The 24,101-nt window shown below is 41.2% G+C and overlaps 1 protein-coding gene across 2 annotated transcripts in view; it reads right to left on the reverse strand.

Annotated features, from left to right (window-relative positions):
- Window positions 1–13,225: 13,225 nt before the first annotated feature.
- LOC139752011 (helicase POLQ-like) overlaps window positions 13,226–24,101 on the reverse strand; it is a 275,342-nt gene continuing 264,466 nt past the window's right edge. For both annotated transcript variants that reach the window (XM_071667792.1, XM_071667791.1), the window contains one exon: window positions 13,226–13,414. In XM_071667792.1, coding sequence (XP_071523893.1) covers window positions 13,241–13,414 — 174 coding nt within the window. In that variant the 3' untranslated portion in view covers window positions 13,226–13,240. The remainder of the gene's footprint in view (window positions 13,415–24,101) is intronic.

A 24,101-nucleotide genomic window follows, 5' to 3' on the forward strand; every position in this document is an offset into this window, starting at 1 on the left:
ATCACTGCTTCCCTAAATACATCCCATTCCTCCCCCACTCCCCTTACCTCCTTTGTTCTCACCTTTCTCCATTCTGTACTCAGTCTCTCCTGGTACTTCCTCACATAAGTCTCCTTCCCAAGCTCACTTACTCTCACCACCCTCTTCACCCCAACATTCTCTCTTCTTTTCTGAAATTATTACATATTTTATTTTGCTTTGTTGCTGTCTTTCGCGTTTGCGAGGTAGCGCAAGGAAACAGACAAAAGAAATGGCCCAACCCACCCCCATACACATGTATATACATACACATCCACACACGCAAATATACATACCTATACATCTCAATGTACACATATATATACACACACGGACATATACATATATACACATGTACATAATTCATACTGTCTGCCTTTATTTATTCCCATCGCCACCTCGCCACACATGGAATAACATCCCCCTCTCCCTTCATGTGTGTGAGGTAGCGCTAGGAAAAGACAACAAAGGCCCCATTCGTCCACACTCAGTCTCCAGCTGTCATGTAATAATGCCCGAAACCAAAGCTCCCCTTCCACATTCAGGCCCCACAGAACTCTCCATGGTTTACCCCAGACGCTTCACATGCCCTGATTCAATCCATTGACAGCACATCGACCTAGTATACCACATCGATCCAATTCACTCTATTCCTTGCCTGCTTTTCACCCTCCTGCATGTTCAGGCCCCGATCACTCAAAATCTTTTTCACTCCATCTTTCCACCTCCAATTTGGTCTCCCACTTCTCCTCGTTCCCTCCACCTCCGACACATATATCCTCTTGGTCAATCTTTCCTCACTCATTCTCTCCATGTGCCCAAACCATTTCAAAACACCCTCTTCTGCTCTCTCAACCACGCTCTTTTTATTTCCACACATCTCTCTTACCCTTACATTACTTACTCAATCAAACCACCTCACACCACATGTTGTCCTCAAACATCTCATTTCCAGCACATCCACCCTCCTGCGCACAACTCTATCCATAGCCCACGCCTTGCAACCATACAACATTGTTGGAACCACTATTCCTTCAAACATACCCATTTTTGCTTTCCGAGATAATGTTCTCGACTTCCACCTCTTCCACATCCAGGCCCCACGAAACTCTCTATGGATTACCCCAGACCCTTCACAAGTCCTGGTTCTATATATAACTCTGTCTGTCTAGTACTTCCAGAGAGTGTAAGAGTACTGACTACCAGATAATTAAGAGTTGGATGGTTTATATCTGAAGTTTAGTTGGTTAGGGTGTTATATATTCTTTCCAACAAGAAATGTAAACTGTCCCAGTCAGCAGTTGGACAGTTCCATTCCACATTCTAAATGACAATGCCTTTATATTCATACCAGAGGACTTTGCCTCAGTGTGAAGCAGTCTGATTAAATGAAATAGGAATAGAGTTTACATCATTAAACATTCTTCAGTATCAAAGTATAATGTACCATATTAAACAAATCCCTGGGGATAGAGGAGAAAGAATACTTCCCACGTATTCCCTGTGTGTCATAAAAGGCGACTAAAAGAGGAGGAAGCGGGGAGCTGGAAATCCTTCCCTCTCGTTTTCCATTTTCCAAAAGAAGGAACAGAGAAGGGGGCCTTGTGAGGACATTCCCTAAAAGGTTCAGTCCTCTATTCTAAATGCTACCTCACTAATGAGAGAAACGGTGAATAGTACGAAAAAAAATATATATATAATTTATCTATTTATTATACTTTGTTGCTGTTTCCCACATCAGCGAGGTAGCGCAAGGAAATAGACGAAAAAGTGGCCCAACTCACCCACATACACATGTATATGCATACACGTCCACACACGCACATATATATATATATATATATATATATATATATATATATATATATATATATATATATATATATATTATCCCTGGGGATAGGGGAGAAAGAATACTTCCCACGTATTCCCTGCGTGTCGTAGAAGGCGACTAAAAGGGGAGGGAGCGGGTGGCTGGAAATCCTCCCCTTTCTTGTTTTTTTTTAATTTTCCAAAAGAAGCAACAGAGAAGGGGGTCAGGTGAGGATATTCCCTCTAAGGCCCAGTTCTCTGTTCTTAACGCTACCTCGCTAATGCGGGAAATGGCAAATAGTATGAAAAAAAAAAAATATATATATATATATATATATTCTGCTCTCTCAACCATGCTCTTTTTATTTCCACACATCTCTCTTACCCTTACATTACTTACTCGATCAAACCACCTCACACCACACATTGTCCTCAAACATCTCATTTCCAGCACATCCACCCTCCTGCGCACAACTCTATCCATAGCCCAAGCCTCGCAACCATACAACATTGTTGGAACCACTATTCCTTCAAACATACCCATTTTTGCTTTCCGAGATAATGTTCTCGACTTCCACACATTCTTCAAGGCTCCCAGGATTTTCGCCCCCTCCCCCACCCTATGATTCACTTCCGCTTCCATGGTTCCATCCGCTGCCAGATCCACTCCCAGATATCTAAAACACTTTACTTCCTCCAGTTTTTCTCCATTCAAACTTACCTCCCAATTGACTTGACCCTCAACCCTCCTGTACCTAATAACCTTGCTCTTATCCACATTTACTCTTAACTTTCTTCTTTCACACACTTTACCAAACTCAGTCACCAGCTTCTGCAGTTTCTCACAGAAGAGGGTGTTTTGAAATGGTTTGGGCACATGGAGAGAATAAGTGAGGAAAGATTGACCAAGAGGATATATGTGTCGGAGGTGGAGGGAACGAGGAGAAGTGGGAGACCAAATTGGAGGTGGAAAGATGGAGTGAAAAAGATTTTGAGTGATCGAGGCCTGAACATGCAGGAGGGTGAAAGGCGGGCAAGGAATAGAGTGAACTGGATCGATGAGGTATACCGGGGCTGACGTGCTGTCAGTGGATTGAATCAGGGCATGTGAAGCGTCTGGGGTAAACCATGGAAAGTTGTGTGGGGCCTGGATGTGGAAAGGGAGCTGTGGTTTCGGGCATTATTGCGTGACAGCTGGAGACTGAGTGTGAATGAATGGGACCTTTTGTTGTCCTTTCCTAGTGCTACCTCGCACACAGGGGGGGGGAGGGGGATGGTATTCCATGTGTGGCGAGGTGGTGATGGGAATGAATAGGGGCAGACAGTGTGAATTGTGTGCATGGGTATATATGTATGTGTCTGTGTGTGTATATATATGTGTACATTGAGATGTATAGGTATGTATATTTGCATGTGTGGGCGTGTGTGTGTGTGTGTATATTGTGTATGGGGGTGGGTTGGGCCATTTTTTTTCGTCTGTTTCCTTGCGCTACCTCTCAAACGCGGGAGACAGCGACAAAGCAAAATAATAATAATAATAAAAAAAAATATACATATATATATATATATATATATATAGTAAAATTGGAAAAGAATGTAGCTTAGACATTGAAGCTATTCTTTTATTGAAATGTAAACAAAGGGAGCAGTTTTTCAAAGTGATAGAGATGAAAAGCAAAAAGGTGTTTTTCATGAATGTACTGGAAAAGTTGAGGTCCAGATAAACTTTTGGTCTGTCAAGGCTTTATTATGGCGGATGACCAACTACCTACCCTCATGTATCCAAGATATGGTTGTACTTTGTGTAATGAAGACAATTGAGAAACATCATAAGCCAATATTCCAGTTTCATGATAAGAGAAGTGGACCAGGCAGTATGATACAGTGGTTAAATTGATGAAAACTACTATTGACGTTTGTGTAAATAAATTATACATTTCCCTTTTCCATAGCCAGAGGTTGAACCATTATGTGACATTCATTTTTCATTTCATTTCCAGCTAGAAGTTTCAGTTTTCTAAATTATTTCATACATTTTTCATATATTCAATTATTTTTTTTATTTTGCTTTGTCGCTGTCTCCCACGTTAGCGAGGTAGCGCAAGGAAACAGAAGAAAGAATGGCCCAACCCACCCACATACACATGTATATACATACACATCCACACACGCAAATATACATACCTATACATCTCAATGTACACATATATATACACACACGGACATATACATATATACACATGTACATAATTCATACTGTCTGCCTTTATTTGTTCCCATCGCCACCTCGCCACACATGGAATAACATCCCCCTCCCCCCTCATGTGTGCGAGGTAGTGCTAGGAAAAGACAACAAAGGCCCCATTCGTTCACACTCAGTCTCTAGCTGTCATGCAATAATGACCGAAACCACAGCTCCCTTTCCACATCCAGGCCCCATAGAACTTTCCATGGTTTACCCCAGACGCTTCACATGCCCTGATTCACTCCATTGACAGCACGTCGACCCTGGTATACCACATTGATCCAATTCACTCTATTCCTTGCCCGCCTTTCACTCTCCTGCATGTTCAGGCCCCGATCACTCAAAATCTTTTTCACTCCATCTTTCCACCTCCAATTTGGTCTCCCACTTCTCCTCGTTCCCTCCACCTCCGACACATATATCCTCTTGGTCAATCTTTCCTCACTCATTCTCTCCATGTGCCCAAACCATTTCAAAACACCCTCTTCTGCTCTCTCAACCACGCTCTTTTTATTTCCATACATCTCTCTTACCCTTACATTACTTACTCGATCAAACCACCTCACACCACATATTGTCCTCAAACATCTCATTTGAAGCACATCCACCCTCCTGCGCACAACTCTATCTATAGCCCATGCCTCAACCATACAACATAGAACCACTATTCCTTCAAACATACCCATTTTTGCTCTCCGAGATAACATTCTCACCTTCCGCATATTTTTCAACGCTCCCAGAAACCTCGCCCCCTCCCCCCCTCCCTGTAACTCACTTACGCTTCCATGGTTCCATCCGCTGCCAAATCCACTCCCAGATATCTAAAACACTTCACTTCCTCCAGTTTTTCTCCATTCAAACTTACCTCCCAATTTACTTGTCCCTCAACCCTACTGAACCTAATAACCTTGCTTTCATCCACATTTACTCTCAGCTTTCTTCTGTCACACACTTTACGAAACTCGTTAACCAGCTTCTGCAGTTTCTCACTCGAATCAGCCGCCAGCGCTGTATCATCAGCGAAGAACGAGTGGCTCACTTCCCAAGTCCTCTCATCCACAACCGACTGCATTCTTGCCCCTCTCTCCAAAACTCTTGCATTCACCTCCCTAACAACCCCATCCATAAGCAAATTAAACAACCATGTAGGCATCACGCACCCCTGCCGCAAACCGAAATTCACTGGGAACCAATCACTTTCCTCTCTTCTTACTCGTACACATGCCTTAAATCCTCAAAAAAAAATTTTCACTGGTTCAAGCAACTTACCTCCCACACCATATACTCTTACTACCTTCCACAGAGCATCTCTATCAACTCTGTCATATGCCTTCTCCAGATCCATTAATGCTACATACAAACCCATCTGTTTTTCTAAGTATTTCTCACACATTTTTCAAAGCAAACATCTGATCCACACATCCTCTATCCCTGGCAATAGGGGAGAAAGAATACTTCCCATGCATTCCCTGCGTATTGTAGAAGGCAACTGAATGGGACAGGAGCATGAGTCTAGAAACCCTCCCCTTCTTGTATTTTAACTTTCTAAAAGGGGAATATTAAGGATATCTGGAAAAAAAAGCACAGTAAGAAACTTTGCTGATGACACCAAAGTAAGCAGAATGAGTGGGTAAGAACTGATCAATAGATGTAAAATGACTTAGACGTGATATAGAAATGGCAGAAGTCCATTTAATGAAATTAAACTTAAATTTGAGCCAATTATTACAGAACAATCAAGAATATATCAGTGACACCTTATCAAGGTCCAACAGAGAAAGTGATATAAAGTGATACAAATTTAAAAGAATTTGTCTAAAAATTGGGAATATAGCACTATCAAGCTAAGTAATGATTGATATAACAAAGAATTATATATGGCAAGAGATATGGTAGCTAGTGGCAAGCCTGTTTGTGGATCATACTGTGTTGTTTGCTAAGAGTGAAGAGGGGTACCTGAAGGTTGTAAGTGCATTTTATGATGTATGTAAACATAGGCAGTTAAAGGTAAATGCAAGTAAAAAGTAAAGTAATGATGTTTAAAAGGAAAAACAGTGAAAGTATAAATTTTGTAAAACCATACAGAATGAAAGAAGAAAGTATACTAAACTGTTACAGTAATGGGGGGAAAAGATTGGAATAGGTGACAAAATTCAATTACACAGGAGCTATCTTGGGTAAGTTTGGTGATATGGAAGGAGAAATAAGGGAGAGAGCAGTACAGGGTAGAAGAGCCACTGGGTCCTTTCATAAAATAAGGAAGGTACAGGTGTATGTATGGAAGTGAAGAAAGGATTCAGAGACAGCACAATCCTCCCAACCCTGACCTATGCAGCTGAAACACTGACATAGAATGAGTCACAGAGGTCAAGAATCTAGACTGTGGAAATGAACTATTTGAGAGAAGCATGTGATATGACTAGATGGAATGAAGACAAAAATGGAGTGTATGAGAGATGTATGGCAGGGAATGCAAAGGGAATAAAATGTGGAGTAGTAGAGTGGGTGAAATATAATACTTTGAGGAGGTTTGGGCATGTGTAAGGAATGTAAGGAAGATAGCTTACAAGGACAGTGTATGATGGTACAATACAAGGCATTGGTGGGAGAGTAAGACTACCTGTGACATAGGGAAATAGAGTGGAAGAATTCTGGAAGGACAGAAATGATGCAAGAATGCACTGAATGGTGTATGCAAGGGAGGAATATAAGGACAGGGAAAACTTAAGACTCTTTTGCAATGGTAACCCCCCCTTGATGGAAGTTCATGGAGGGAACAGTCATCAGAGATATAGAAAGGCAGATGGAGAAAGTTCTTAACTGGGAGACAACATGGCTCCAGAGAAAGGTCCTGCATCTCAACCATATTAGACTTCTATGACAGAGTGAGCTCAGTCTTAGACCTGAGAGATGAATGGGTTAACTGTGTGCTCCCATGTATGAACAAGGGGTTAACTCCTTTGATGGGATAAAGGTTATCTTTTTGCAAGGGAAAAAAGGATGCAAGTATGAGGCACAGTCCTAAAATGGGCTGAAATTACAAGTGTAGTTCCAAAGGACTGACTTATATCTATGATGCACATAAATGACTTGCTAGGACTTGCCCTGTATGAAAAAATGTTTGTAGATAATGGCAAGGTTATGAGAAATTATGAATGAAAATGACAGCTTCAGCATACAGGGGGACCTAGACAAACTTCAAAGTTGGTCTGATAACTGGATGATGAAATTCACTCCAAACAATTGCAAGACAATAAGGATGGGACACACAGCAAAAAAAAAAATTTCAATATGAATACCACTTAGTAAGAAATATGCTACAGAAATCAATGTGTGAAAGAGATATAAGCATGACACTATTCCTAACTTGTCACCAGAGGTTCCTACCAAGAGAATTGTGAAAGAATTAACCTGTCTGCCACCAAGTATGAAAATTACATTAAAAAACTGGGAGTCCCCAAGTAACAAAAGTCCGACATATGAACGAGCTAAAAAAAACCTTCCAACACATGAATGATCATTTAAGAACCATGGAACTATCATACACACTTGGGTAACTAGTGATCTTAAGGGAGAGTAAACTCAAGATTTTTGGCCAAAATATCCTTCATTATCACATATACAACAGTACACCTCAGTTTATTAAAGGCCCAAGAACGTTGAAGTGACAGAGAAAGAACGGCTTACTAATCATATAACAAAACTCAGATACTGAGAATCAACAGCTCTTTAAAAGGTGAAGTACCATAGTTACCAATGGTCATTATCAGAGAGAGAGAGAGAGAGAGAGAGAGAGAGAGAGAGAGAGAGAGAGAGAGAGAGAGAGAGAGAGAGAGAGAGAGAGAGAGAGAGAGAGAGAGAGAGAGAGAGAGAGAGAGAGAGAGAGAGAGAGAGAGAGAGAGAGAGAGAGAGAGAGAGAGAGAGAGAGAGAGAGAGAGAGAGAGAGAGAGAGAGAGAGAGAGAGAGAGAGAGAGAGAGAGAGAGAGAGAGAGAGAGAGAGAGAGAGAGAGAGAGAGAGAGAGAGAGAGAGAGAGAGAGAGAGAGAGAGAGAGAGAGAGAGAGAGAGAGAGAGAGAGAGAGAGAGAGAGAGAGAGAGAGAGAGAGAGAGAGAGAGAGAGAGAGAGAGAGAGAGAGAGAGAGAGAGAGAGAGAGAGAGAGAGAGAGAGAGAGAGAGAGAGAGAGAGAGAGAGAGAGAGAGAGAGAGAGAGAGAGAGAGAGAGAGAGAGAGAGAGAGAGAGAGAGAGAGAGAGAGAGAGAGAGAGAGAGAGAGAGAGAGAGAGAGAGAGAGAGAGAGAGAGAGAGAGAGAGAGAGAGAGAGAGAGAGAGAGAGAGAGAGAGAGAGAGAGAGAGAGAGAGAGAGAGAGAGAGAGAGAGAGAGAGAGAGAGAGAGAGAGAGAGAGAGAGAGAGAGAGAGAGAGAGAGAGAGAGAGAGAGAGAGAGAGAGAGAGAGAGAGAGAGAGAGAGAGAGAGAGAGAGAGAGAGAGAGAGAGAGAGAGAGAGAGAGAGAGAGAGAGAGAGAGAGAGAGAGAGAGAGAGAGAGAGAGAGAGAGAGAGAGAGAGAGAGAGAGAGAGAGAGAGAGAGAGGATGGTTAAGAAGGATGTAAAGAAATGCTGGTTTAGTATAAGCGTAGTGCAGTGGTAAGCAACAAGACAAATGCTGCCAGTAACTTACAAATACTTAAAAAAAATCTTCTTGCTGATACAAACAATACAGATACAAGGCTCCAAAGAGTTTAAACCCTCTTCCCGTAATGTGCAAAAAGTTAATTACATCAAGGTAATTTACTATACATTCACCCCCAACAATGTTCTAAACAAAGCCCCTCCAGACCTCCACTATCTAAGGAAACATAAAACTACTGGTCACTACCAATTACAGCAAGCTTACAAGCAAAAATCCCCATGAGACCCTTTTTGCTTAAACTGTTGCCATCCAACTGACAAAAAATACTCAATCCATGACAGTCTATTACTAGTCCAGCACAGACAAAACTTCAGTATTGCTTCTCTGTGTGATGCCCATAGTGATATTCCCATAAAGGGATACTGGGTATAAAACATAAGCAGAGGTATTCATCATCAATAACCTTCACTGCCTTGAAAAAAATGATCTTTTGTCTTAATCATGTCTCTTTACAGAGAGATCTCATTAAAATTAGGTCCTAGGCATTTCTCCCATACCCCAAAGAAATTATCATATGTTAGTTAAAACCAACTTTTCCAGGAAAAAAAATCATGTCCATCTATATCACAAACATATGGCAGATGTGCCACTTGAAGAGCTTTCTTCAGGCAAACATACATGTATAATGCAGTGAGAAGGACAGATGGAAATAGTAATAAATGACAGTTAATATAATACAGTTGTAAGGATTGTTATGAAATTATAGAAAAAAGACACCATCAAGTGAAAACAGAAATTTTTCGTGGCTAACTAAGTGGTATATGGATATCAAATATCAAATCAGCATTCATTATCCTTGGGGTAGGGAGAAAGAATTCTACCTCTGTATTCCTTGCAAGATGTAGAAGGAAACTAAAGGGAGTGAGAGCAGAAGTCTGGAAACACTCAATTCATGATTTTCAATTTCTAAAAGATGGAACAGAAGAAGAAGCCAAGTAGGGAGTGCCCACACTCCTTGAAGGCTCAGGCTGCGGTGTCTCAATGTGTAGATGTAACCAAGACGAGAAGGATCATTTGTGAAAGGAACCTGGATGTTCTGGCTCTGAGCAAAACAAACTCATGGGTAAGGGAGAAAATGATTTGGAAAAGTCTTAGGTGTAAAGCTGGGGTTGGTACGAGAGGAAGAGCTATGGAAGGGGTAGCAATACTCCTAAAGGAGATGTAGGAGTGTGTGAAAGAGGGTAAAGAAGTGAGCCCCAGCCTGATGTGGATAAAAATAAAAATTAATTGCAAAAGATGGGTGATTATTAGTGCTTATGCATTTGGCCATTAAAAGGAAAATCATGCAAGGCAGGTGCTTTGGGAGTAACTGAGTGAGTGTGTCAGCAGCTTTGATGCAAAAGACTGGGTATTAGGGATGGATGATTTATATAAGAATGTGAATAATGCGGCAGTTGAGGATATAACTGGGGGATATAACTGGTGACTGAGAATACCTGGTTTAAAAAGCAGGATATAAAAAGTATTCAAATATGAGTAGGAAACACTGTCAGTGGGCATAATTTGATTACATACTAACTGATAAGCATGCAAAAAAAGAGACTTCTGGATGTGAATGCAGTGAAAGGGAAAGCTGGTGGGATGTCTGATCATTATCTTGTGGAGGAGAGGGTGATGATTTGCAGGGTTTTTTGGAAAGAGGAAAAGTTATGGGGGAAAAAGGAGTGGTGAAGAAAGTGAGCATGGAAAAGAGACTTTAAGTGAAAAAATGCCTGGAGAGATTGAGTGAAGAATGGCAGAAGGTGAGAGTACACAAAATGAGGCGAGTGGGTAAGGAATAGATATTTAGGAAAGTAGTGCTGGTGCGTGTGAGAGAAGTGCATGGCCTACATAAGGTTGGAGGTGGGCAAGTTAGAAAGGGAAGAGAATGGTGGGATGATGAAGTTAAGATATTTGTGAACTGGAAAAGTGAGATATAAAGGCAGTAATCAGGAGTGAAAATGATTGAGAGATGTATAACAGAAAGCAACAAGAGGTCAAGAGGAAGGTGAACGGTTGAAAAATAGGGCAAATGAGAGTTGGGGTGAGCAAGTATCAGTAAACATTACAAAGAATAAGATGTTCCAGAAGGACATTAATAGTGTGTGAAAACAAGAGAACCAAAGGGAACATCAGTGAAGGGAGCAAATAGGGAGGTGGTAACAGGTAATGGTGTAGGGAGGAGGAGATGAAATAGGTATTCTGAGGGACTGTTGAATGTGTTTGATGATAGGTTGGCAGATGTGGAGTGTTTGGCTTGGGTCTTGGGACAAGAATGAGCATTCAAACTACAGAAGTTTACATTTGTTGAGTACCTAGTCCCTATGGGAGGGTAGTGACTGACAAGGTGAAGGCATGTATGCTGGATGAGACTCAGGAGGAACAGTGTGGTTTCAGAAGTGGTACAGGATGTAAGAATCAGGCATCTACTTTAAAGAGTATGAGAGAAATAATTTGAGAAACAGAGGATCTGTGTGTGGCACTTATGGATCTGGAGAAAGCACAAGATATGGCTGAAGGATATGCTTTGTGGATGGTAATAAGAATATATGGTGTGGGAGGAAAACTGCTAGAATCAGTGAGAAGTTTTTATCAAGGATGTAAGGTGTGTGTATGAGTAGGAAGACAGGAGAGTGAGTACTTCAAAGTGAAGGCTAGTCTGTGACAGGAGTGTTTCATGTCATTGGCTGTTTAATTTGTTTATGAATAGGGTGGTGACAGAGGTAAATGCAAGTCATGGAGAGAGGGGCAATTCAGCAGTCTGCAAGGGGTGAGGGGGACCTGGGAGGTGAATCAATTGTTGTTTGTTGATAACAAATCACTGGTGGCAGATTTAACTGAAAAACTGCATAAGCAAGTGACTAAGTTTAGGGAAATATGTGAATGGAAAAAAGTTGGGCATAAATGTGAATAAAAGCAAGGTTATTAGGTTTAGTGGGGTAGAAGGTCAGGTGAGCTGGGGCATGAGTCTGAAAGGAGAAAAGTTAGAAAAAGTGAAGTGTTTTGGATACCTGGGACTGGGCATGGCAGCAAAAGGAACTGTGGAAGTGGAAGTGGGTTATAAGGGGGATGAAAGGGCAAAGGATGTGCAAACATTGAAGAATGTGTGGAAAGAGAGGTTATTATCTAGGAGGGCAAAAATTGGTATGTTTCAGGATATAGTAACTCCAACACTGTTGTATGGATGCGAGGAATGAGGGTGTATGGAATAGGATGGATGAGATAGAAGTGAAATGTTTGAGAACAATATGTGGGGTGAGGTGGTTTGATCAAGTAAGTAATAAAAGGGTAAGAAAGAGAGGAGTAGTAATAAAATGAGTGTGGTTGAGAGAGCTGAAAAGTGTGCTGATATGGTTGGGACATATAAAGAGAATCAGGAAGGAGAGGCTGAAAAAGAGGATATAAGTTTCAGAAGGGTAGGAAACAAGGAGAAGGGGAGACCAAACTGGAGACAAAAGGATGGAGTGAAAGAGATAATGAGTGATCGGAGCCTGTGCATGAAAGAGGGTGAGAGGTGTGCACAGGGCAGAGTGAATTGGAACACTGTGGTGTACAGGCATCAACATGCCATCAATGGGCTGAACCAGGGCATGTGAAGCTGCAAGGAGAAACCACAGAAATGTCCATGGGGGCCTGGCTGTGGATAGGTTTAGGTGCATTATACATGACAGCTAGAGAATGGATACGAGGAAATGTGGCCTTTCTTCACCTGTTTCTGATGCTACCTCACTAATGCAGGAAACAGTGATCAAGCATTAAAGAGAGAAAATATACATGAAATAGTATCTGGGGATAGGGGATTAAGAATACTTCCCATGTATTCCCTGCGTGTCGTAGAAGGCGACTAAAAGGGGAGGGAGCGGGAGGCTGGAAATCCTCCCCTCTCGTTTTTTTTTCTTTAATTTTCCAAAAGAAGGAACAGAGGGGGGCCAGGTGAGGATATTCCACAAAGGCCCAGTCCTCTGTTCTTAACGCTACCTCGCTAACGCGGGAAATGGCGAATAGTTTAAAAGAAAGAAAAGAAAGTATCTTTCAAATTACGGCTAGAGAATGGATGTGAGCAAATGCGGCCTTTCTTCACCTGTGTCTGGTGCTACTTCACTAATGCAGGAAATGGTGATCAAGTATGAAAGAAAGAAAGACAATATACATGAAATGGAATCTTTCACATTATGGCTAGAGAATGGATGTAAACAAAATGTGGCCTTTCTTCATCTGTCCCTGGCATTACCTCACTAGTGGAAGAAACAGGAAACAAGTGTTAAAGAAAAAGGAAATTATTTTTCACCAATATCAAAATAGCAAGATTCAGGAAAATGTATTGTAAATATATCGGCTCAAAATGTATAAGACAAATATTTACCTTCATACTGATATAATGCCCCTTTTAAAACATTTCAAGGCAAAAAACTTTATCTGGTTATGCTTAATTCCTAAATCAAGAAATGATACAATGTTAACTAATTACAGTGAACATAATGCACCAATATTCACAATGTTAACTAATAACACTGAACATAAGTGATACAGTTTTTTCTTACCTTGGCAGAACTAATCATTCGTACAGCATTGCAGTAAGACAGATGCTCTACACACTTGACAAGGTCTTTGGGTTCAGCATTAGCAATATCTTGCAAAGTGCGATAACCAGAACTATAGAGCCTCTGAGCCCGTCCCTGTAAAAACAGAACAAAACACAATTTGTAGTCATAAAGTGAAATGAGAATCCTGCTACATACAGAATTATCAACATTGTTAAGTTTGTTGTTTGTATTTTGATGTTTGTGATGTGGTAAGTGTATGTCATGTGTGTCATACATAATGGACAGAACTGTTACATTTGTTGTTTACATTTTGATGTTTGTGATGTGATGAGTGTATGTCATGTGTGTCATTGTGGAATTTTTTTGCTTTGTTTTGTGGAAGTGTTCAACCATTCAAGGTGATGGGTGGGTTCACGTTGGATTTATGTCTGTCCAAAGAAAGGAGCATAACTTAAGACTTCTGTGAAGATGCAGACATACTGTTTTAGGTGAGCTAATGCTCCAAATGGGTGATATGGTGTTGCATGTTTGTTTCTGCTTGTATAGTGCTGGGTTGCTGTGATTCAAACATCAGAGGACCTTCACATTGTGGTCTGTTTAAGGTTAAGGAAGGTCATGTAGGTAAAGACTGAAGAGAGCTGAAGTGAAAAATGCTGCTTGAGGAACTCCATTGAGGAGCTTAAGAATCTAGTACAGGTACACCACCGATTTCCCGGCACTCTTGGTTCCAAAACCTTGCCGAATCAACCATTCTGCCGGAACAACCGTGATCACGTATCAACATTTCATCAACATAGCTCTAACCCACTAATTATACATCTCCCATGCGTCTAAAGTATACCATGGACTGCATGAGTGTCAGTGTCTTTTGTTGAAGAAACATGTACAGAAGTAACATGTACAGGAGGGAACAGTCATTTTCAAGTGATCCAGTGCTATACAGGAAAGAAGTAACCCAAACTTTGCAACCACTGAAGAACCTTGCATAAGGGGTGATTGGGTGTACTGCTACACCTGCTCCATCAGAGCATTGCGGGAAATTTTTCCACTTCTAACAGAGCTCAACTTGGTGTCACTTCTTTCCATTCAGTGTTATTGATAAAATGCAATAATGAATTGTTTTCAAAACAACCAGCTTTATAGTTATCATCTGCAACTTCTACTAAATTGAAATCTCTATTTTCGTTTTCAAAACAGAATGTTTGTAAATAAATAAAGGACAACCTTTCACTGCAAAATTTGTGTTTTTTACCAATATGATTTTTTCCAAATTTGGAAAACTGTAATTATAAATGTAATCATAACTGATTTTTTGTAATTTCTATTCCCAGATGCATTTGTAATTATAATTGTAATCTAAAAAATGGAAAGCATTTGTAGTTGTAAAAATGCTCCAACCCTGCAAGTGACAAGCCTGATTGCAGATGATACTGTGTTATTTGCTGAGAAAGAAGAGGAGTTGCAGAAGGATGCAAGTGTGTTTTATGACATGTGAGCAAAGGCAATTAAAGGTAAATACAAGTAAAAGTAAATTAATGGTGTATGAAAGGAAACAGTGAAAGTATAGATTTTGCAAGACCCTACAGAATGAAAGAGAAAAGTGTACTAAACTGAGTTATAGATATAGCGAGGAAAAGACTGGACTAGGTAACAAAATTCCATTATCTAAGAGGTGTCTTGGGTAAGTTTGGCGATATGGAAGGAGAGATAAGGGAGAGAGCAGTACAGTGTAGAAGCGTCATTGCGTCCCATGACAAAATAATGAAGGGTAGAGGTGTAAGTATGGAAGTGAAAGTAGGATCAAGGGACAGCACAGTCCTCTCGACCCATGCAGCCAAAACATGAAACTGGAATGAGCCATGCAGCCAAAACATGAAACTGGAATGAGTCACACAGGACAAGAATCCAGACCGTGGAAATGAGCTATCTGAGAGGAGCATGTGGTATAAGTAGATCGAAGAAAGAAATGTGGTGAGTGTATGTGAGGTTTGGTATATTGCAGGGAATGCAAAAGGGATGAATTGTGGAGTGGTAGAGCAGGTGAAACAAAATACTATGAATTTACAGGGACAGTGTATGATGGTACAAATAAAGAGGTTGATGTGAGAAGACCCCATGTGACATTGGGAAGTAGCATGAAAGAGTACTGGAGGGAGAGAAATGGTGGAAGAATGAACAGAATGGTGTATGAGATGGAAGCATGTTTTGCCTACTGCAACCATAATTCTATAAGTTTCATATCTTTCTTCAAATGTCTAAACTCCTGCCATGAGACTGACATCCTCTCACCCACTAGCCAAAATCCTCTATTTAGGGGATCTCAATATTCCCCATAGTGAATGGAAAAATTCCTCCCATTCTCCATTCCTAATGATCTAAAGCAAATTATCTCCTACCCCATCCATATTCCTGACCACTCTGACAATGCTCTGAACATTCTGGATCTGTGTGTCAACTCTGATCCTTCAAGTTGTAAGTACATAATCTCACCCGCAAATCAGTTCTTCTGACCACACTCTCATATCTATATCTACCACACTCTCATATCTATATCTACCACACTCTCATATCTATATCTACCACCACAATCTCATATCTATTGTCACGGCACTTCCCCCTCCAGAAACCTCATGTAAATCAAACATAACTGCTGACACCTCACCAAAACCGAATGGAATAACTTATGATAATTCTTCTCTGACTTTCCTTGGATATTTTGCTGTCTCTTATGTGATGCTTGTGTCTCTACCAAACACACAGCAGAGGTTACTGCTGCAGAAATAGAAGCATTTATCCTATTCTCCTCTGGGATGACCTCATCTTCCAGTGCCTGGTTCAACTGCTACAGTTCTGAGGCCATTCAGGCAAGGGATCAGCAGGCATACTGGCCTTCCATCATGCACATCCACACTAATATAATGGCAAATTCAGTCTAGAAATCAACTCAGAAGAAAATAAGTTGAATATACACAAATGGCTGGAGCGTCATCACCAAACGCAATGAACTTATATTCTATGTGAACTTAATATGATGAACTTATATCCTATGCAGTTAGTAACTAACCGAACATTATTGTAATCTCAGAAATATGGGTAAATAATGAGAATGAACATTTAATGGCTGAGTTAGCAATACCTGGATACAAACTATTTACGAAAGATCGCTTATACAAGGGAGGTGGTGGTGGAAGTTTGATGATAACAATCTAAATATGCTTTAAGCTTATACAAGGGAGGTGGTGGTGGAACTTTGATGATAACAATCTAAATATGCTATTAAGCTTATACAGGGTAGGTGGTGGTGCAGCTTTGATGATAACAATCTAAATATGCTATTAAGCTTATACAGGGGAGGTGGTGGTGCAGCTTTGATGATAACAATCTAAATATGCTATTAAGCTTATACAGGGGAGGTGGTGGTGCAGCTTTGATGATAACAATCTAAATATGCTGTTAAGCTTATACAGGGGAGGTGGTGGTGCAGCTTTGATGATAACAATCTAAATATGCTATTAAGCTTATACAGGGGAGGTGGTGGTGGAGCTTTGATGATAACAATCTAAATATGCTATTAAGCTTAAACAGGGGAGGTGGTGGTGCAGCTTTGATGATAACAATCTAAATATGCTATTAAGCTTATACAGGGGAGGTGGTGGTGCAGCTTTGATGATAACAATCTAAATATGCTGTTAAGCTTATACAGGGGAGGTGGTGGTGCAGCTTTGATGATAACAATCTAAATATGCTATTAAGCTTATACAGGGGAGGTGGTGGTGCAGCTTTGATGATAACAATCTAGCTTATACAGGGGAGGTGGTGGTGGAGCTTTGATGATAACAATCTAAATATGCTATTAAGCTTATACAGGGGAGGTGGTGGTGCAGCTTTGATGATAACAATCTAATTATGCTATTAAGCTTATACAAGGGAGGTGGTGGTGGAGCTTTGATGAGAACAATCTAAATATGCTATTAAGCTTATACAGGGGAGGTGGTGGTGCAGCTTTGATGATAACAATCTAAATATGCTGTTAAGCTTATACAGGGGAGGTGGTGGTGGAGCTTTGATGATAACAATCTAAATATGCTATTAAGCTTATACAGGGGAGGTGGTGGTGCAGCTTTGATGATAACAATCTAAATATTACGCTTATACAAGGGAGGTGGTGGTGCAGCTGTGATGATAACACTCTAAATATGCTATTAAGCTTATACAGGGGAGGTGGTGGTGCAGCTTTGATGATAACAATCTAAATATGCTATTAAGCTTATACAGGGGAGGTGGTGGTGGAGCTTTGATGATAACAATCTAAATATGCTATTAAGCTTATACAGGGGAGGTGGTGGTGCAGCTTTGATGATAACAATCTAAATATGCTATTAAGCTTATACAGGGGAGGTGGTGGAGCTTTGATGATAACAATCTAAATATGCTATTAAGCTTATACAGGGGAGGTGGTGGTGCAGCTTTGATGATAACAATCTAAATATGCTGTTAAGCTTATACAGGGGAGGTGGTGGTGCAGCTTTGATGATAACAATCTAAATATGCTATTAAGCTTATACAGGGGAGGTGGTGGTGGAGCTTTGATGATAACAATCTAAATATGCTATTAAGCTTATACAGGGGAGGTGGTGGTGGAGCTTTGATGATAACAATCTAAATATGCTATTAAGCTTATACAGGGGAGGTGGTGGTGCAGCTTTGATGAGAACAATCTAAATATGCTATTAAGCTTATACAGGGGAGGTGGTGGTGCAGCTGTGATGATAACAATCTAAATATGCTATTAAGCTTATACAAGGGAGGTGGTGGTGCAGCTTTGATGAGAACAATCTAAATATGCTATTAAGCTTATACAGGGGAGGTGGTGGTGCAGCTGTGATGATAACAATCTAAATATGCTATTAAGCTTATACAGGGGAGGTGGTGGTGCAGCTTTGATGAGAACAATCTAAATATGCTATTAAGCTTATACAGGGGAGGTGGTGGTGGAGCTTTGATGATGACAATCTAAATATTACGCTTATACAAGGGAGGTGGTGGTGCAGCTGTGATGATAACAATCTAAATATGCTATTAAGCTTATACAGGGGAGGTGGTGGTGCAGCTTTGATGATAACAATCTAAATATGCTATTAAGCTTATACGGGGGAGGTGGTGGTGCAGCTTTGATGATAACAATCTAAATATGCTGTTAAGCTTATACAGGGGAGGTGGTGGTGCAGCTTTGATGATAACAATCTAAATATGCTATTAAGCTTATACAGGGGAGGTGGTGGTGCAGCTTTGATGATAACAATCTAAATATGCTATTAAGCTTATACAGGGGAGGTGGTGGTGGAGCTTTGATGATAACAATCTAAATATGCTATTAAGCTTATACAGGGGAGGTGGTGGTGGAGCTTTGATGATAACAATCTAAATATGCTATTAAGCTTATGCAGGGGAGGTGGTGGAGCTTTGATGATAACAATCTAAATATGCTATTAAGCTTATACAAGGGAGGAGGTGGTGGAGCTTTGATGATAACAATCTAAATATGCTATTAAGATAAGCAAAGTATATATATACACACACACACACTACTCTTTGAAGATAGTGACATTACCGACAAGTTCAAAAGTTAAACGTCTCACCGTTATTTACAGATTTCCTAAGGAAAAAGACGACGACGATAAGATGAAATGAAAACTATTATAAACGATAAAGAGGATATGATAGTAGGAGACTTCAATAGTCCAAACATAAACTGGAACACGTTAACATGTTAATACAGGAACAAGTAAACACGGGAACACATAAACATGGGAACACGTTAACACTGGAACACGTTAACACGGGAACACGTTAACATGGGAACACGTTAACACTGGAACACGTTAACACGGGAACACGTTAACAATGGAACACGTTAACACTGGAACACGTTAACACGGGAACACGTAAGCATGGGAACACGTTAACACTGGAACGCGTTAACACGGGAACACGTAAACATGGGAACTAGTTAACATTGGAACACATTAACACGGGAACACGTAAACATTGGAACACGTTAACACGGGAACACGTTAAAATGGGAACACGTTAACATGGGAACACGTAAACATGGGAACACTATAACACTGGAACGTAACACGGGAACACGTAAACATGGGAACACGTTAACACAGGAACACGTTAAAACGGGAACACGTAAACATGGGAACACGTTAAAACTGGAACAAGTTAACACGGGAACACGTTAACACTGGAACACGTTAACACGGGAACACGTTAACACTGGAACACGTTAACACAGGAACACGTTAACATGGAAACACGTTAACACGGGAAAACGATAACACTGGAACACTTTAACACGGGAAACGTTAACATGGGAACACGTTAACACGGAAACACGTAAACATGGGAACACGTTAACACTGGAACACGTTAACACGGGAACACGTTAACATGGGAACACGTTAACACGGGAACACGTTAACACGGGAACACGTAAACATGGGAACACGTTAACACGGGAACACGTTAAAATGGGAATACGTTAACACTGGAACACGTTAACACTGGAACACGTAAACATGGGAACACGTTAAAACTGGAGCACGTTAACACGGGAACACGTTAACATGGGAACACGTAAACATGGGAACACGTTAACACTAAAACGTTAACACGGGAACACGTAAACATGGGAACACGTTAACACAGGAACATGTCAACACTGGAACACGTTAAAATGGGAACACGTAAACATGGTAACACGTTAACACGGGATCAGGTAAACATGGGCACACGTTAACACCGGAACACGTTAACATAGGAACACGTTAACACAGGAAGACGTTAACACGGGAACATGTAAACATGGGAGCACGTTAACACGTAAACATGGGAAGACGTTAACACTGGAACACGTTAACACGGGAACACATAAACATGGGAACACGTTAACACGGGAACACGTAAAAATGGGAACACGTTAACACTAGAACACGTTAACACGGGAACACGAAAAAATGGGAACACGTTAACATAGGAACACGTTAACACGGGAACACGTTAACACTGGAACATGTTAACACAGGAACACGTAAACATGGGAACACGTTAACAAAGGAACACGTTAACATGGGAACATGTAAACATGGGAACACGTTAACACGTTAACATGGTAACACGTTAACACTGGACCACGTTAACACGGGAACACGTAAACATGGGAACACTTTAACACTGGAACACGTTAACACGGGAACACGTAAACATGGGAACACGTTAACACTGGAACATGTTAACACGGGGACACGTAAACATGGGAACACAATAACACTGGAACACGTTAACACGGGAACACGTAAACATGGGAACACGTAAACACGGGAATACGTAAACATGGGAACACTTTAACACTGGAACACGTTGACACGGGAACACGTAAACACGGGAACACGTAAACATGGGAACACGTTAACACTGGAACACGTTGACACGGGAACACGTTAACACGGGAACACGTTAACACTGGAACACGTTAACACGGGAACACGTAAACATGGGAACACGTTAACACAGGAACACCTTAACACGGGAACACGTAAACATGGGAACACGTAAACATGGGAACACGTTAACACGGGAACACGTAAACATGGGAACACGTTAACACGGGAACACGTAAAAATGGGAACACGTTAACACAGGAACACGTTAACATGGGAACACGTAAACATGGGAACACGTTAACACAGGAACACGTTAACATGGGAACACGTTAACACTGGAATACGTTAACACGGGAACACGTAAACATGGGAACACTTTAATATTGGAACACGTTAACACGGGAACACGTAAACATGGGAACACGTTAACACTGGAACATGTTAACACGGGGACACGTAATCATGGGAACACTTTAACACTGGAACACGTGAACATGGGAACACGTTAACACTGGAACATGTTAACACGGGGACACGTAAACATGGGAACACGTTAACACGGGAACACGTTAACACGGGAACACGTAAACACGGGAACACGTAAACACTGGAACACGTTAACACGGGAACACGGTAACACTTTAACACTGGAACACGTTAACACGGGAACACGTAAACATGGGAACACGTTAAGACTGGGACACATAAATATGGGAACACGTTAACAAAGGAACACGTTAACATGGGAACACGTTAACACGGGAACACGTAAACACGGGAACATGTTAACACTGGGACACGTTAACATGGGAACACGTTAACACGGGAACACGTTAACACAGGAACACGTTAACATGGGAACACGTTAACACTGGAAAATGTTAACAGGGAAACACGTTAACACGGGAACGTTTTAACAAGGGAACACGTAAACATGGAACACGTTAACACAGGAAAGCGTTAACACGGGAACACGTAAACATGGGAACAAGTTAACACTGGAACACTGGGACACGTTAACACGTAAACATGGGAACACGTTAACATGGGAACACGTAAACATGGGTACACGTTAACACTGGAACACATTAACACGGGAAAACGTTAACATGGGAACACGTTAACACTGGAACAAGTAAACATGGGAACACGTTAACACGGGAACACGTAAACATGGTAACACGTTAACACTGGAACACGCTAACACGTAAACACTTTAACACTAGAACACGTAAACATGAGAACACCTTAACACTGGAACACGTTAACATGGGAACACGTAAACATGGGAACACGTTAACACGGGAACACGTAAATATGGGAACACGTTAACACTGGAACACGTTAACACGGGAACGCGTAAACACGGGAACACGTAAACACTGGAACACGTTAACACGGGAACACGGTAACACTTTAACACTGGAACACGTTAACACGGGAACACGTAAACATGGGAACACGTTAAGACTGGGACACATAAATATGGGAACACGTTAACAAAGGAACACGTTAACATGGGAACACGTTAACACGGGAACACGTAAACACGGGAACATGTTAACACTGGGACACGTTAACACTGGAACACGTTAACACGGGAACACGTTAACACAGGAACACGTTAACATGGGAACACGTTAACACTGGAAAATGTTAACAGGGAAACACGTTAACACGGGAACGTTTTAACAAGGGAACACGTAAACATGGAACACGTTAACACAGGAAAGCGTTAACACGGGAACACGTAAACATGGGAACAAGTTAACACTGGAACACTGGGACACGTTAACACGTAAACATGGGAACACGTTAACATGGGAACACTTTAACACTGGGACACGTTAACACGTAAACATGGGAACACGTTAACACGGGAACACGTAAACATGGGTACACGTTAACACTGGAACACATTAACACGGGAAAACGTTAACATGGGAACACGTTAACACTGGAACAAGTAAACATGGGAACACGTTAACACGGGAACACGTAAACATGGTAACACGTTAACACTGGAACACGCTAACACGTAAACACTTTAACACTAGAACACGTAAACATGAGAACACGTTAACACTGGAACACGTTAACATGGAACACGTTAACACGGGAACACGTAAACATGGGAACACGTTAACACGGGAACACGTAAACATGGGAACACGTTAACACCCGAACACGTAAACAAGGGAACACGTTAACACTGGAACACGTTAACACGGGAACACGTAAACATGGGAACACGTTAACACGGGAACACGTTAACATGGGAACACGTTAACACTGGAACACATTAACACGTAAACATGGGAACACGGGAACACGTAAACATAGGAACACGTTAACACGGAAACACGTAAACATGGGAACACGGGAACACGTTAACACTGGAACACGTTAACACGGGAACACGTAAACATGGGAAAACGTAAACATGGGAACACGTTAACACGGGGACACGTAAACATGGGAACACGTTAACATGGGAACACGTTAACACAGGAACACGTTAACACGTTAACACGAACACGTTAAGAGAGGAACACGTTAACATGGGAACACGTTAACACGAACGCTTTAACACTGGAACACGTTGACACGTAAACATGGGAACACGTTAACACGTAAACATGGGAGTACGTTAACACGGGAGCGTTAACACGGGAACATGTAAACATGGGAACACGTTAACACGGGAACACGTTTACACAGGAACACGTTAACACGGGAACATGTAAACATGGGAACACGTTAACACGGGAACACGTATATATGGGAACACGTTAACACTGGAACACGTTAATACGGGAACACGTAAACACGGGAACAGGTAAACACTGGAACACGTAAACACGGGAACACGTTAACACTGGAACACGTTAACACGGGAACACGTAAACCTGGGAACACGTTAACACTGGAACACGTTAACACGCGGACACGTAAACATGGGAACACGTAAAAATGGGAACACGTTAACACGTAAACACGGGAACACGTTAACACTGGAACAACACGGGAACACGTTAACACAGGAACACGTTAACACAGGAACACGTGAACATGGGAACACGTTAACACTGGAAAACGTTAACACGGGAACACGTTAACACGTAAACATGGGAACACGTTAACACATAAACATTGGAACACGTTAACATGTTAACAGGGGACTGAGACTAATGGAACTGATAGAAAATGCTTTTCTAGAACAATTAACTATAAAACTGACAAGGGAGAAACATTCTTGATCTTGTCCTCACCAGTGACAATCAACTCTTGTGAAGTCGGCCAGAGTTTGTCAAACTGCAATCCAAATTTGATTGGATTAGAGAAATTCGCAGTACCAATTGGATAAA

Source organism: Panulirus ornatus, chromosome 12 (assembly GCF_036320965.1).
Source record: "Panulirus ornatus isolate Po-2019 chromosome 12, ASM3632096v1, whole genome shotgun sequence".
NCBI classification, from domain to species: domain Eukaryota; kingdom Metazoa; phylum Arthropoda; class Malacostraca; order Decapoda; family Palinuridae; genus Panulirus; species Panulirus ornatus.